The sequence below is a fragment of the Talpa europaea genome (genome assembly GCF_964194135.1).
Source record: "Talpa europaea genome assembly, chromosome: 3".
Lineage (NCBI taxonomy): Eukaryota > Metazoa > Chordata > Mammalia > Eulipotyphla > Talpidae > Talpa > Talpa europaea.
In genome coordinates, this window is record NC_140069.1 from 28,725,594 (window position 1) to 28,743,933 (window position 18,340).

General features: G+C 32.7%; 1 protein-coding gene across 4 annotated transcripts in view; it reads right to left on the bottom strand.

Annotated features, from left to right (window-relative positions):
- Window positions 1-18,340, bottom strand: part of VPS13B (vacuolar protein sorting 13 homolog B) — a gene marked incomplete at both ends in the record, with an annotated part of 598,760 nt that overhangs the window by 485,545 nt on the left and 94,875 nt on the right. For all 4 annotated transcript variants that reach the window (XM_084230016.1, XM_084230015.1, XM_084230017.1 and 1 more), the window contains one exon: window positions 11,097-11,278. In XM_084230016.1, the coding sequence (XP_084086142.1) occupies window positions 11,097-11,278 (182 nt within the window). The remainder of the gene's footprint in view (window positions 1-11,096; window positions 11,279-18,340) is intronic.

An 18,340-nucleotide genomic window follows, 5' to 3' on the forward strand; every position in this document is an offset into this window, starting at 1 on the left:
AGATGCCAAACCACCAGTAATTATACTTTGCTTAAGGCTGTATTTTTCTGGACTCATATAATAGATAACAAAAATTCAACTGAAACCATTTTAAACAATGGGCTGGGGCTAGTAGGTTTATAAAGTACCAAAAAGGTCAGGAAAAAACCTAATGACCTCATGTAAAAACAAACCTCAGAAACAACTAGTATCAATCTCAAATAACTCCAGATATTGTTCCTTATCTCTTTAGATTACTTCAATTCACAAGAAACAGTGATAATTCCTAATTTTTACATTTTATGTCTTCTGCCCCAATAAGAACCTAAATTCATCCTCTCTAGCTCCAAATTCAAAAATTCACAGAAAAAGATTCTGCCTGGTCCAACTTGAAATTTGTGAAATTTTATCTTATTGGGAAGCACCACAACTGACTCGGTTTGGTTAAGGTACCAACCCCTAGCAAAGGAAAATAGCAAATTAAAAGTATACATGGCTTAGTCCTAACAGCATTTTGCATTCAAATGACAAAGTAAAAGTTACTCCTTGAGAGAACACCTTAACCTCCACTCCACGAGTTGAAGCAATGTCATAGGTTCAATACGGCATCTGATACGGAGGTTTCCCCAAATGCATCTATATGATTCACCAACAGTTCAACTCACCGGAAAGATAACAGTGTCATGATACTACTTCTGTTGAACCCCAGTTCTAGCAATGCACAAACCAGATCAGTGAACAAAATTCAAGACCATTCTCATTAACTGTGGCTAATACTCCCCTTGACAAATCATGTTTAAATCTACCAACACTTGGGCTGCTGCCAATGGCCAAACTGATCTCCTACTTGGAAAACTAAAGATTAGCAGATTAAGAACTAAAGATTATAAAACACAAACTACAAAAGGAAAAAAAAAATCACAGATGATCAAATCATCTGCCCTACTCATGCTGGTGTCCACATTAGGGGCCCTTTCTTTGATAAATCAACTCAAATCAACATGTACTGTCTGCACTGCCACCTCTGCTATCTGGATCCATCATTGTATAAGATGTGGCAAAACAACCATTATTACACATTCTATGCTCTAATACAAATTTTACTTCCATATGGTTGACTTAGGACTACCAAGAGTCAGCCATTTATCAATGTGATGATGAAGGTCACACTGTAGTAGGCATTATCACCCTATATCTGCCCAGCCTACTCCTGACAAAATCCATCAAGTCTTTAACACCTAACACCCATTTTGTCTAATCAGTTAAATCTTGCTACAACAGTGTTGCCATCAAAATTGAGCTATTAAACTGAATATCAACTTACTTTTGGCTTCCTACCCTTGTTGCCATCCAGGGTAGGAACAGGCCAAAAGTTGGAATACTTGATTGATATTCTATGTCCCCTACCTAATTCACAGATATCTAATATTGTCCAGCACTGGAATGACATCCTGATGAAATCAACTCAAAAAGATTTCCAACTCAACCCTCAAACTCTTTGGCTGACATTACCTAAGTACAGTAATAAGGCAACTAAATGCAGTTGTCCTAACAAAGGATTTATCTCCTCAAGAGGGAGAGTGTAGTGAGCATTATATGTGTTATAAACATCTTTGATGAGGTCTAAATTAAAACAGGAAATATATGTGGGGATAAATCAAGCAAAAATTGAAGATGATAGGCCAAAAAAACCAAAACACCATGAAAGAAAGAACTGGTGTATTTGAAGAATGAAAAGATCAATGTGGCTTAAGCATATTGAGATAGTGTAAGATCTGTGCCATTAAGCTTTCAAATTTTCCAAAAGGAAGACATGAAAAATTTTAGAATAAAAAAACTGGTAGCTGTTTGCCTAAAACTTATTCTCCTTTTTTAGTTACTAACAAAACTCTAACTTTGCTCCAAGTATATTCTATCCAGTTAAAAATATCTCCCTGACTAGAATAAGAAGTATGTAATATTAGGTAATATAAATGCGGTTGCAAGTTATGTGCAGATAGCACTTATAACAATAAACCTAAGGTTGCTATTCTTAGAAAGGCAACTTAGAAAGAAGGCCCTGAACTGTCAACACCTGGAAAACTGGTATGCCTCCATTCTCTAACTGATAAGAGTATTTTAGTGTGCTTATTAGACTTATGTACAAATATATACTTTACACTAAACACTTTTCTTCTGAGAGTCTGGAATTTTGGTATGCATTAGGCAGAGATTGATCACATTATTAGCACCCAATAGAACATTCGGCAATGAATAACTAATGGGCCTCTTGGGCAAAAATAGTTTATACATTACCATATTTTTCATTGCTGTTGAAACAAGTATACCCCTCTTCATAGGAAGCAGAGGTTATGAATAATGAAGCTTGAGCATGGATTTCTACAAATGGCTGTATCCTTTTCCCTTATAATCTGAACATACTTACTATTTTGCTATAATAAAACAATCAGGAATGCAATTACATGCTGAATCTACAGAACAATTCTAGAGAATCATCTATATTCTCCAAACTTAGGACTCTTTGGGAATCCAGAAACAAAACCACATATCTGAATTCCATATAAGAATCCTTCTGATTCATTCCTCAGAATCATGCTCAGATTCAGTTAATAGCATATTTTTAATTCTTTAAACTATACCCAAAGAAAAGTGAATAATTATGTGTGATTATTAATTTCTTAATAGTTATCACATATATTGTGAGCTCTCAGTACCTGGACATAAGTTCAAGTAAAAAGGAACCTTTGAAGTCAATAAACAAATGATGAAAAATTCATATGGGGCAATTTAAACCTCACAAGATTGGTTAATGTCCTTTTACTCCAATTTAAAACCTTACTGATAGTTCTTAATGCAAATCTAACTCAACTTATTTTTATTTTTTGGCAAGAACAAATTTACAATCAATATCTCTACCTGAAAAGAAATTTTTAGAATAGTTCAAAAATATTTATTTTAGAACATATTAGGATTGTTTTTCAGATACAGTGGAAAAGTAGTTTGAAAACAAGGGAATGGAGAAAGCATATCACTATATCTCAATCTCTTTCCTAAATGGTTAAAGAACTATTCAAAAACTCCAAAATCCTTTTTATATGCACACCTGGGAAGAAAACCGAATCCGTAACTTTGCTCAGTTACACTGATGTGGTTTAGACCAGATGTTTAAATGTTACAGTATGTACATTTTCTTCCCCTCTTCTAAGGCAGAAGTAAAGTAAGGGGAATATTTGACTTCACTCCACAAGAGACCTATTTAATAGTTTGGCGGTTATGTAAGTAAAGGTAGCTTGGCTAAGTCAATGTTGACGACATACAGAACGACATGATCCTAATGAGTTGGAAAATATTGGCTCTCATGAGAATAGACCAGATGCTACTGAGCTGAGAAAGCTACTGTATTATTGAATTTCATTTTTATGAGGTAAAATTTATTATTCAACCATTAAGGTATCCCATATGAAATCTTGCATAAAATACTTTAACAGTTACATTCTGGAAAGTAGATTTTTATTTTAACATTAAGACATCACTTAAATAAGGGATTCAAATGCCCATTCGATCACCTTTACCACAAATTTTAAGATCTGTAAGCAATTTCCCAGCAAATACCGGATTAATGGAACTAGACTGTCAACAAAATAATGAATTATCTAAAAAAAGAAAAAGCCCTTATTTTTCTGAAGAAACAAAACCCATATGTGACTTTGTATTTTATCACCTGGAAAAATAAGGATTAGAATTTCTGTGATGAGTAGCATCAGAAACAGGAACAGCAAAAATATATAGCTCAGTCATGCCAAATAATAATATACTTTGATCGAGCTTAAACATTCCTATTTCATTCTTTATCATTTCTTAATTTTAATTAAATTTCCAATATTTGCTGTTCTTTTTTGGGAGGAGGGTTATTCCAGGTAAGGATCATCATGCAATTTCTAATAAAGCAGCAAATTTAATAATGACCTTACTCTATTTCTGGTTTTCTGGTCTCACTGACCAGGGAGATGGTTTGTGTAGCAGAAATAGTGACAGAATGATCTGAAGACCTGGCTTCAAAAAAATGTTTAATAAGTGAATGTCTATGGGATAATATTTAAGAAAAACATTAAATTGTTTTGAGCATAAATTTTCACATGTGTAACACAGAACATATAACCTGCCAACATTAATATTACTGGTAAGAAGCCAGCAAAATTAGTGGATGAAAAACGTCATCCTGAAAACAGAAAGCCAAGTTAGACTATTCAAGTTTATGGTATCCAGTCCCTATATTATTCAACTTACTAGAGGAAAAAATGCTTAGCAGACAGCTCTACTATAAAGTATGTGAAAAGTAGATAAATGTTTCATATTTGTATTATTCCACTGCATGGAAACATTCAGTTATAGGTTTGTTGCCCCATTCCCCTTTGGAATCTCCAGCAAAACAGAGATTATATGGTTAGTTAGAGGTTTCCGAGAGCCTAATGTGGCCTCTTACACACAGTTACATTAAAGGGGCTCGATGTATAATTTCTTCAGTGAGTTCAACTAAGTCCTAAGCAACACCTTTAATTTTGTTAGTTGCCTTACTAGTTGAATTTACCTTTGCTCTGTATCTTCTCTGTTAATACACTGGATCATTTGATTCCAATTCTGACAGTCAACTCAAGTCTCCAAGAATCCCATACCCTAGAAAGGCTTCCAAAGGTAATATCCCCATATGTATGAGTCTAGCAGGATTTTAAATCCAAGACAAGCGCAATAAATCAACTCCACATGCAGTACTATATTTGGCACTCTAATAACTCTTTTAGTAGATATAAAGATAGTAAACATCACCATTTTGCAGATGAGAAAGCTAACTGAACTCAATGAAATAAACTGGCATTACTTCAGACATAACTAATTACTGACAGGATTTCCACACTACAAGTCAGTGCTCGGGAGTAAATTTCAATAGTTGAAAAGTAGAAATATTCTTATTATCTGACAAAGTAATAAATTCACTAAATCAATATCTTTAAGAGATTATTAATGCACAAAATCAAATCCCTAAGAACAGTAGTATAGAACATCGCTTTAATATCTTCTAATTTAATTTTCACTTTTACGGAGCTTAAGATGCATTACTAAACTTTATTTTTTATAATAAATTTTATTTTTATATTCCCCATACAATTGCAACCCCCTTATTTTGACCCCAATCCCTCCCCTCCCACCCTCTACCCCCCATAGAGTGTCTCTGGTTCATAGTTTTTTGTTGATTTTGATTTTCACTTTCTTATAGTTATTCATTTTCCTGGTCCCTTATTTAAATTTTCTAGATTCCTGCTATGAGTGAGACCATCCGGTATTTTTCTTTTTCATTCTGGCTTATTTCACTGAGCATGATCGCTTCCAAAGAAAAATGGTCAGAAGAGCTAAAAGGAAACTTCTCTGAAGAAGAAATGCAAATGGCCAACAGGCATATGAAAAAATGTTCAACATCACTTGTAATCAGGGAAATGCAAATCAAAACTACCATGAGATACCATCTTACACCAGTGAGAATGGCACATAGTAAAAAAGCCAGCAACAACAAATGTTGGCGAGGGTGTGGAGAAAAAGGAACTCTTCTGCACTGTTGGTGGGAGTGCAAACTGGTCCAACCACTATGGAGAGCTGTGTGGAGATTTCTGGACCTACTAAACATAGAGCTTCCATATGATCCAGCAATTCCACTCCTGGGTATTTACCCAAACGACACAGAAACATCAATTCCAAAGAGCACCTGCACCCCTATGTTTATAGCAGCACTATGTACAATAGCTAAGCTTTGGAAACAGCCCAAATGCCCAAAAATAGATGATTGGTCAAGAAGATGTGGTACATATATACCATGGAATATTACTCAGCATTCAAAAAAGATAAACACATGCAATTTGCAGCAACATGGATGGCGCTGGAAGGGATCATGCTCAGCGAAATAAGCATTACTAAACTTTAAAGAATATATACAGTATACAGTGTAATACAGCAGTAGGCAAACATGACAAAGTTGCTAAAGGAAAAGGAGAAAAGATTGACTAAAAAGAGAAAAAGATAACAACAGAGGGGAAAAAAAAACACACTTAACTCAGGAATTACAGCTATCTATAAGGGAGCAAAAAATAAAATGAAGACAAAAGTGAAAGTTTATGGCACTGGTTTAAAAAAAAACAACCATTAAGACTAAAGGAAGTCACCATGTTGAATAAAAATCAGCAAAGAGACCCATATAGGTATCTTCTGGCAAAATTTTTTAATTTCAAAGATAAAGATAAATTCTATATTGTAAACAGAACAGATTTGGCTACAAACGAGGAAGATACATTTGATTTCAGTCTTTTCCAGAGTAGTAAACATAAAAAGTCAACGGAGGGCCTTCCTGGTGGCACAAGAGGTTAAGATGCACCCTATGAAGCTATCCGCAGCCACTGTATCACAAGTTCGATCCCTGGCCAGGGAGCTACCCACATGGTGCAGCAGACCTCTCCTGACTCGCCCGCTGCTCCCCTCAGCTGTGTATTTCAATCTGCCTGTTCTGTTCCCCATTTTGTCTCTGGGTGAATTCTCTCACCCCCACACCTCTGGCCTGTACCCTAGCTCTTGTATGCATAAATAAATAAGTCTTTAAAAAGTCAATGGAACAACAAATACAGAATTTACAGGAAAAAAATATGTAAAGTAGCCATGTCAGCAAAAGATGCATTAATATAAATGTTCTCATAGTGTAGATCTCTGCAATCTTTTCCAGGGACTCCACAAGGAAGAAAGATATTTTTAATAGTACTAAAACATGAATTGCCTTTTCCATGTTTGGTATTTGAACTGGTAACACAAAAGCCATCGTGGGTAAACTACTGGTAGCTCAGTACAAATCAATGCCATGGTATAAACCGAGCTAGTAGTTACACTCCTCACCATCACAGTCACAAAGAAAAATGTCCTTTTGATGAAACAATAAAATATAATCATTTTTACTTAATCTTAAAAAAGTAATATAATTATCCACTTACATAGTCTCTTAAAGACTCAGACTCATTCACAGAACAGAAACTGATTCAACAAGCAAACATTATCTCACTTCTACGACATATATACATAAATGCATATAGTCTGTCCAAAAAATATTTACTACCTGAAGGCATTTTTATAGTTTTGATGGTTGTAATTAAGTTCAGTGTTTCATTTCTGAAGCACCATTATGAATCCAACTTTTAGAATGAGAGGACTGAAACACAAAGTTATTGCATATTCTGTTTTAAGATCCAATGAAATCCAACTGTTACTTCATTTCATATACACTGGCCTGTTTAAATGTTTGTTAGGTAAAGAAAAAAATAAGAATAAACAAAGAAGTACTGTAAGAAATGAATTAATAAAATAGTAAAATAATTCTGTTTCTTTAAAGCAAGAAAAAAAGATTTTTCATTGCTGAGTTTTCTTTATATAAAAATCATGCAGAGAACACATATAAAACTTAATGGGAAAACTGATTTTCTTTGACAGACAAAATTATTTATATTTCACAACTTGTCTGTCACTACTCATTGGATTTATTATAGTCAGGGAATGATAGTGAATTTTTACGTATCAGGAATTGAGAATGAACATTTTTCACATTTAAATTTTTCCAGAGATATCTTACACCTTACACATGTTTTGCCAGTGACCCTGTGCCACCGTTGGCACAAATTCTAAATGGTGCAAAAATCAATACTGTAATTTTTAGCTAAGGAAATTTAGAATTTCAAAGTAGATAAATGATTTATCAAATTTCTTTAGTTCTCTTTCTTCAGAAAAATACTAGGTTTTCTTTTTGTTGTTTAAACATTTCTCAAGTCTATGCAGTTTCTATTTTCTTCAAATCCTCTAATCAGCAAGAAAATTACACTAACTCTAGGTTTTTCAATGACAGATCATTAGATTATACATCTCTTAATCTGTGGAGATTTGTTTAATGCCTTTTTAATACCTCTGCCAGAATTCTGTTTGGACAGAATATTGATAGAATAAGAAATTCTAAATAAAGTGCTTTGTCATAGCACAGTCCATTTGGTAAATTCAGCAAAGGAAATATGGTTTTAGTTTGGTCAGAAAGAAGGAAAATTATAGAAGTAAATAATACCACCACCTGCACATTCTTTTTAGTATGAATTTACAAGCTCTCTGACCCAGTCCACCAAAAAAAAAAAAAAAGAAAGAAAGAAAGAAAGAAAAGTAGATAACCATTACGGGAAAGTAAACTGAAAAGCTCTGGAGAGACTACCACAGGAAAAAGAAATTTAACGAAGAGAAAAATAAAATGAATTAAATGACTGCAGACAAAAATAAATGCTACTCCCAAGGAAGGTCTTGCTATAGGTCTTATGGGTGAGCCTATAAAAGATTTTATACAGTAACTCCACTTAAAATAATGGCCATATGTCTTAGTAAATTTCAGCTAATATAACAAAATATCTCAGACTGGGTAGACTACCAAAAAAAAAAAAAAAAACAGAAATTTACTTCTCACAGGCTAGACGTCTAAGATAAGGGTGCCAACATGGTCAGGTTTTGGTGAGGGTTTCCTCCAGGTTACACAGATTGTGTCCTCCTTCAGTAAACAAGGGACCTCCATCCAGGCTGTTATCTTCACATTAATCTCATTGATAAGGACTCTGCCTCAATGACCTAATCAATTCTCAAGTCCTAATACTGTCATATTAGGCATCAAAATGCCAAGGCATTAACTTTGGGGAGACACAAACTTTCATTCCAAAAACATAATTTAACCTACTTATTTCCCAAATTAAAGTTTTTGAATGTTAAAAAGTAATTAACATAAAATTCACCCTTTTAAAGTGTGTAATTAAATGGAACTTAGCAGATTCACAAAGGAAACACCATCATCATTATCTCTTACCAGAATTTTCATCACTCAGGCCCATTTAGCCATTACTCTCCATTCCTCATTTTCCCAAAACTCCAGGAATCATTAATTACTTTCTCTCTCTATGGATTTGCCTATTTTAAGAATTTCATATAAATGGAAACATAGTATGTGGCTTTTTGCATCTGGTTTCATCCATCTAGCACAGTTTTCAAGGTTTATTCATAGCATGGCCTATATAAATACTTTATTCTTTTTTATGTGTCTATATAACATTCCATTGTACAGACAGAACACACTTTGTTTATCCATTAATCATTAGACATTTGTATTGTTTTCATCTTTTAGCAACTAATAACAATGCTATGTGATTCCATTCATGTGTGGAATCTGAAAGTCCAATTCTTTAAAAGCACAGAGTATAACAACGGTTACAAGAATAGGGAGGCAGGGGAAATGAGAGATGTTGCTCAAAGGGCGTAAAATGGCAGTTACTTCAAAATGAAAAAATTCCAGAAATCTAATGCACAGCATGACTCTCATGAAAAAATAATGTATTTTACACTGAAAATTTGCTAAGATACTAGATTTCAAGTGCTCTCAAGGAGATATGTATAGGTTTTAGTGTCACTATGATAAGGATTTCACTTATGTACATCAAAACATCATCCTATACATTTAAAATATAATTTTTTGCATGCAAAAAAAATACTATGTATAAGGTTTTGTGTGGACATGGCTTAAATTCTTAGGAATATACCTAGGAGTAATATTGCTAGGTCCCAATACACCAAGAATTGACAGTTATATGCTATTTCCAAAACATATTTAAGGCTAAAAACATGGATAGGTTTTAAGAAAAGAATGCAAGAGGAGGTACAAATACCAACTAAAGGAAAGCCAACTGTAATTGTGTTAATATAAGAAAATGTAAGCCAAAAGGTTTGAAGGAGAGACTCACTTCATTTAATAAATGAAATCAGTTCAAAAAGAATACAAATATGTATATAGGAAGAGGACATTTACGCACACATTCAAATTTGCATATTTCAAAGGATTGAGAGAATTCAAAAGCCCTTCCATAAGCCCCAAATTGAGAACTTCTAGGCTAATGAAACATTTGTTGTGTCATACTTTATAGAATATTAAAACTTAGCACAAAAGAACTGTAAAATTTTACAATAGTCACTGGTTATATTAAATAAAAAAGGCTATAATCATAATACACATTGTTTAGAATTTATAATATTTTCCCCATAGTAAGAGCTAATGTTAATACCTTCAAAAGCAGCATAAAAGAACATACACAATGATTTATTTTAACAGATAACTGAAGTTAATTAAAATGTTATTGTTTTAAGCATGAAGTTACTTAGTAAATAAAAATATTTCACTCTTTAAAAACTACTTTTGTGTTATTAACAAATGTAACATGATTACTTTGAGCCTAAGCACCTAAAAATAGAAAGCATCACATGAAATTTTTGTTTACCCGCAAAAGAATAAAAGATGGGGGCCTCCCTGGCGGCGCAAGGGGCTAAGCACCACACCATGAGGTAGTCCGCAGCCTCTGCAGCATGAGTTCAATCCCCGCCCAGCCAGGGAGCGGCCCACATGGCGCAGCAGACCTCTCCTGGATTGCCCACTGCTCCCCTCAACAGTGAATTTCAGTCAGTCTGCCTATTCTGTAACCCACTCTGTCTCTGGTGAATCCTCTCACCCCCCACAATCTCGGGTCTGTGCCCCAGCTCTTGTACGCATAATAAATAAATAAATCTTTAGGGGGAAAAAAAGGAATAAAAGATAAAGATAATATCTCATGCTGGCATCTAAGCAGATTTTTAAATTTTAGTGGTTTAATTCATCTATTTGAATGGGTGAATTCTGCTTATCAAGTCTTAAAGTATTACGATCAAGAATTTTTTTCACTTTACCAGCATAATAAAACATCTATTATTGATGTGGTTATCATTCAAACATATATTTGATGTTCTGAAAAGTGAGAAATGGAACACCAAGAAGTTGGTGAAAGGTAATCTCTTGGAACTGTAAAGCATATCCAGAAAACTGAAGTTTACTGCATATTAATGCTAGATTTTATACATGAATTATGAATATCCACTTTCACAGAAATATATAGTATAGTTGAGCATGCTAGACATAAGGATTTGAATGATAAAACATTAGACATTTCAAATAAGAATGTTCTATATACTCATCAAGAAGACGGTGCTCTTACCTACAGTTTGGAAAACTTCATTCATCAAAGCTTCATTCACTGCTAAAGAGCTGCCATTTCCAATATGAGACCAACTTTGATATATTGCTTGCAACAGAAGTGTCTGAGCTCTTGTAGCTTGAATTGTGAGATTTGGAAGTTCAAATATACCCTCAGTTAGAGCAATCTGAGATCTTTTGGCCCTGCATAAAAAAATAGAAAAACGATAAAGTAAATAGCACTTACAAAAAATGAAATATTAAATGAATTAGGCTGTTGTAAGGAAAGAAAAAGCATAAATACTCAAAATTTAAAACATTAAAAATATTTTAAGTATTTAAAATCAAAGTAAACATGCAATTCTACCAACTTTAAGTCTATTTCAGAACTTATTACAATAAAAATACAATCTAAAATCATGTTTGTATACATGCATTCATAAAAATACATCTACTCAAGCAATTATAATTTCTCAATTAAATCAATCACGAAACATAACAAGAAAATACTAGTTAAAACTTAAATAGGATGTTTCATGAATATTATGAAAGAGGAATTATCATTATCAGATGAGAAAACAAAGACATAAGGAAGGCCTCCCCTGATGGTACAGGCGGCTGAGCGCAGCGCTGTGAAGCTGTCCGCAGCCTCTGCAGTGACAGTTCCATCCCGGCCGGCTGGCAAGGGTCCCACATGGTGTAGCAGACCTCTCCTGCTGCGCCCACTGCTCCCCTCAGCAGTGTATTTCAGTCAGTCTGCCTGTTCTGTTCTCCGCTCTGTCTCTGGTGAATCCTCTCACCCTCCCGCGAATCTGGCCTATACTCCAGTTCTTGTATAAATAAATACATAAAAATCTTAAAAAAAAAAAACTTATTAAAAAAAGACATAAGGAGATAAGTTATCAGATACCATAACTATTAAGTGAAATTAGAAATTTAAATCCAGATAATCTTATTCAGAGTACTATAGCTCATAGTTACTCTCAAATAATACTTATGAAGTATTTACATTGTACCCAAAGTTCCTATTTGACAGTGATAGAGAAAAATAATTTTTAGAATTTCTTCCCTGAAATATCTAATCCATTAATGCCTTATTTATCTGGATCTATCTTTGTTTTTATATACATATATGTATGTTTTTTTAAACATCATTCTTCATTTTTGTACAATGTATGCTTTCTCATCTTGTCCCTGTGAAATTCCCACCACCAATTCAATGAGGTATCTCACAAAATTCAATTTTTCAAATAGCAAAACTTCAACGTAAAGGAACATTTAACCATGAGCAATAAAACAGACTTTGAAACAGACAAAAACAGACATTATGTAACAATAAACATCAATATATCATGAAGGTGTGAGTCATTAATATATATGCATTGCTCCATATAGGAGCACCAAAATATATAAAGCAAACATCAACAGACCTAAAGGGAGAGACTGATATCAACACATTAATAGTCAGGGGCTTTTTTTAAAAAAAAAAAAATAAATTTTTTTTTATATTCCCCATACAATTGCAGCCCCCCCATTCTGATCCCAATCCCTCCCCTCCCGACCCCCACCCCCCCAAAAGTGTCTCTGGTTCATAGTTGTTTGTTGATTCTGATTTTCACTTTCTTATAGTTATTCATTTTCCTGGTCCCTTATTTAAGTTTTCTAGATTCCTGCTATGAGTGAGACCATCCGGTATTTTTCTTTTTCTTTTTGGCTTATTTCGCTGAGCATGATCCCTTCCAGCGCCATCCATGTTGCTGCAAATTGCATGTGTTTATCTTTTTTGAATGCTGAGTAATATTCCCTGGTGTATATGTACCACATCTTCTTGATCCAGTCATCTATTTTTGGGCATTTGGGTTGTTTCCAAAGTTTAGCTATTGTAAACAGTGCTGCTATAAACATAGGGGTGCAGGTGCCCTTTGGAATTGATGTTTCTGTGTCCTTTGGGTAAATACCCAGGAGTGGAATTGCTGGATCATATGGAAGCTCTATGTTTAGTAGGTCCAGAAATCTCAACACAGCTCTCCATAGTGGTTGGACCAGTTTGCACTCCCACCAACAGTACAGAAGAGTTCCTTTTTCTCCACACCCTAGCTAACATTTGTTGTTGCTAGTTTTTTTACTATGTGCCATTCTCACTGGTGTAAGATGGTATCTCATGGTAGTTTTGATTTGCATTTCCCTTAGTCAGGGGCTTTTAACATCCCACTTACAGTAATGGACAGATCCTCAGAGAGGAAACCAATAAGGAAACATCAGCCTTAAGTGACACATAGACTAGATGAACTTAACAGATATAAATAGAACATTCTATTCAAAAGCAGCAAAAGATACATTTTCTCAAATGCATGAGTTGTAATACTCTCAAGAATATAATATGCCAACAATTTGGACAACCTAAAAGAAAGGGGCCAATTCTTAAAATCATGCAACCTTGTAAGACTGAATCAGGATGAAACAGAAAATCTGAACAGGATGATCTCTAGTTAGCAAATTGAAATAGTAACCAAAAACCTCCCCAAAAAACCAAGTCCAGGACCAGATGGCTTCACTGGTGAGTGCTACCAAACATTCTAAGAAAAATTTAATACCTACCCTTCACAATTAAAGAGGAAGAACACTTCCCAATTCATTTTATGAATGAATTACCTTGATTCTAAAAACAAAATCACCAAGAAAAAAAAAAATGAGGCCAGTATCTCTGATGAACATAATGGAAAATTCCTCAATAAACTATTAGCAAACTGAACTCATCAATACATTAATAAAATCATGCACCATGATCAAGTAGGTTATATTCCAGTAATATAAGGATGGTTCAGTTAGGATCCTATTAACAAATTATATTTCATTATCATTATTGTTTCTTTTGCTTTTCCAAAATTGGATTCACTTAAAAAGTTTTTCTTTCTCATTTCCCTTTCTTTTAATAACGTTTTAAAAACTAAGAGGTGACTATGTTCTCAATTTCTGTCCAAATTCCTGGCCAAAAAAAAAAAAAATCAGTTCATTAGTGTTATTAAGTAAAGAGGTATCTTGAATACCTATAACATAAAAGGTACAGTTAACCTAGATATTAATCAAGATGTTAACCTAGATATTAATCAAGATATTCTGTGGCATTAAGAGGTCTTAGAGTATAGCAAAAGCCACATCCTTACAACTACAGCAATAACTATTTGGCAAAATTATAGTTACAGTTCTTTTTACAAGTGGGTGTTTACTACTTTATAACAAATTCAACTATTATATATTGTATTCTTCTTGAAAATGGTTCCCAAATGGATAAAACAGACTTGAATAAAACTTAAACATATGCAAACTGAGAAAGATTAATTTATACTACACTTTCATAATACCCAAGGGTAGAAAGGTAATTATCTCAGATTCAATTAAATTAACAAATCAAAGGAAATAATTTACTTTGTACAGAATTCACAATTTAATACTAAATAGTTACAGTATATCATACACATAGGACGGTTTAAGTATAAGCAAAGTATACTTCATTATGCTTCTTTTAAGTATGCTACTCCAGTAGCATTTGAACTAAAGTATGTCATTCAAAGTTTTTTGGTAATAGATGGTAGCTTATACAATATACCTGCTAGTTTAAAAATATCAGTAAGGAAACATTTTCCTCCTTTATTTTGTCATTTTTTGAATATTTCTAACAGATTAGCAGGTATAGAAAATACTCAAATATCCATTGCATCAAATGCAATCATCAAACCATAACAATATACCATATTTGCTTCAGAAAATTTTAAAAACAGCAAAGCTTTTACAACATTATTTAAGCTATTTGGGGGGGCTTATTAGAGTATCAATGAAAATGCACAATTAAAGTATAATTTTCCTTGTGATTTACAACACTACAAATTTATTAAACTTTAAAATAAAGCAGGTCAATAAAATTAATACTAAAAATACCTATAAACTTCTGGACTTACCTAAATTTTTTTTAAGTATCACTAAACCTACATTTTAAGTTAAGTTGGTGAGAAATAAAATAATTTATTTAACAAATGCCTATTTCACATATCCAGAAGTCCTAGTCTGAACATATGTTCATGTTAAAGAATAGTTTTTAAAACTATCAATTTAAGCATTACTCCCCAGGGGAAAATAAATCCTAATGTAACTAGTGGGGTAAACAACTCATTAAAACACAACTTGGACAAACTCCAGGATAAATTTAAGGAAATAGAAACAAGTAGGTCTTGACTGTAGTAGCAAGTACTGAAAATGAATACACTCTAACAAATCTTTAAGATTCTATTTGTACCATTTGCTGACAAACTGTAGCTCAGGGCTGATGAAATTCCTGAACCAATCTGGAATTTCTATAGTCTTGCTCTGAAATTCTAAATAAAAAATTAGAAGTGGTTCTTAAGACTCAATGCAAAGAAATTAACTTAAACAATCCATTCACATTCATAGGAATACCGTAGAATTTCTGCTATACACACATTTAAGAAACAGTTACCCATTCTTTTAAACACACACATCTCATACCAACTGAAAGAATATCCTCAGCAACAGCTGGATCTAAAGATTTATATAAAGTCCCCAAATGCAAAGTTTGAACTTACAAATTCATTCCAAAAATGTATTTTTGTTATTACTCATATCCTGTACAGCAAAATAAGATTAGATCACTTTTCAAAAATAAAATGAGTACAAAACTTAACTTAGAAATGAAACTTGAAAAAGCTAAGAAATTATATTTAGTTCTGTATAATATAGTGTCTCTTTAGTTTATATAATAAAGCAATACTCAATGAAGAGAAAAAAAAGTTTTAAAAAATTGGTAGGTAAAATGACAACGTCCTCTTGCCTCCCTCTGATCCCACTCCTCTCACAATAGAGAACCACTTTCTATGAGTTTTACATGTACTCATGGATAATTTATTACTTTAATGGAAATAGGTAAGTTGACAACTTGCTTTTTATGACTGATATATCTTAGATAACATCATATATACATCAGTACATATGCTTCTGCATTGGTCTTTTTATGCATGCTTGATAATACTCAGTTTGAATGAAGTTTCATTTATCAACAATACACAGAGTAGCCCTTTCACAATGTCCCCATTACTACTGACCATTATGTTTACAAAAATCTATTAAAATCTATTCACAAAGATTTTAGCATTTACAAATAGCTATAAAATACAAAAAAATACTGATATACTGATTTATGAAAATATTTTACCTTTTTTCAAATTTCTGAAATAACTATCACCATTTGATTTAAATGTTAGATACATTAGATACAGATGAACAGAGGAAATGAGAAGTAAATTTGTCTATCACTAAAATAAAATATAATGAATGCCTTGATTATTATATAAAATACAAAATCTACGATGAACTATGCCAACAAAAATTGAAACTTAAAAACCTTAAGATACTATTTCACACCACTGGAAATGACATAATTAAAAAGACAGATAATAATAAATGTTAGTAAGAATGTGGAAAAACAGAAATATCCTCAAACTCTTTGTGAAGAATATCTTTAGGAAGAATATAAATGGATAATGGCACTTTGAAAAACAAGTTAGCTATTAAAAAGTTAAACATACATTTACTCTAAGACCCAACAACTCCACTCTAGGGATCTACCAAAGAGAAATGAAAACTTAAGTCCACACAAAAGACTACAATGATTCCATAACAGAATTATTCATAATAATCCAAGTTTAAACAACCCAAATGTTGGTCAACTGGCAAGTAGATGAACAAAATGTAATTAATCCATACAAAATGATACTATTTATAACTTAAAAAGGAATGAGGTACAGATACACATTACAATATGGATAAACTTTAAGACAAAGAACATTTACTCTAAATTCGATGGATAGGAAATATCTATAAAGCACATTTACATAAACAGTTAAGTTTGTGCTTCACTGCAGCTAGGTGTGGGAGTAAGGATCAACTTTTTTAACACAGAAAATACAACTATGGTACTAGAATTCTGATAACAAATGCAAAACTTAATAAATTAAATAAAAATCACTGAATGTACACTAAAAGCAGCTGACTTAAATGGTAAATAAATCACAATTCATTAAACTTGGTTTTTCAATATGAATATTTATAAATGACGACATTAGTTAATAAAATTCTTAACACTCTGAAACACTATGATCTAGAAGGACGAGCACTTTTAAAGTCACTTTACTATGCAAATACGCAACGTTAGCTAATATTAGATGCTACACAATGTTATAATTAAAAAGTCACTTTGCTCATTGAGAGCTTAATATCTCCTATCTCAAAAGTTACTTGTACTATAATCAAGATGAAAATGCATACATTGTACAAGAATGAAAAATGTTAAAATATATAAAATAATCAAAAATAAATTTAAAATAAGATATTTGTTATTCAAATATTTGCTGTATAAAACCAAATGTAAGATAATTAGTTGCATATCTCCCCAGTTCCATCTGTGCATTTCTATTTTAAACTTTTCATATATTATATTCCAAAATATAAAATGTCACTTACAGAAAGGATTAAAACCACACTGAAAGTGATCATTCTAGCTTAATAATCCCAAACTGGAAGTAATCTTAAAAAAAGACTTATAAACTTTAATGGACCATCATTATGAAAGTATTACAAGTTCCAGTGCTTATGAGAAGCAGCAATGGGATAAAGTAGTTCATCCTACTGTCAAAATTAAACAAAGCACAGGTGCTAAATAAGAAAATGTTACGACACAAAAATATATGGATGTGACACATTTCTATATTAAAAACCATGAGTTCATTCTACTATCTCCAATTCTAATACAATAACAAAGTACACGGTTGTCTTCCCCTTTGGCATATTTGTAATTTTTTTCCAAGAGTGAGAAATCTGGAAGCCTCTATTCTAAATAAAAATACTTTCTTGATCTAACCCTAGAATACTCAGCAAATGTTCTGAGAGTTGCTAACTATGATATAACTCATAATAGTGCAAAAAATCAAACTAGATTTCAATTTTGTTTGAAATTCTTTTTAGACAAATTTGCAGACAGTAAATTTTAAACTGTTGAATTTAATGAATTTTTGACAAATATCCATACTTGTGTTATAATGCACATGTCAGAAAGATACACTAATAGGCATCTCAAATATGGCATCCCAGTCAACCTCGTCCTCTCCCTTCCTCCAAGACACAATCTATATTTTTAAATTTTTTTCACCATATATTATGTTGCCTGTTCTAGAAATTCATATAAATGGAATCAAGAGT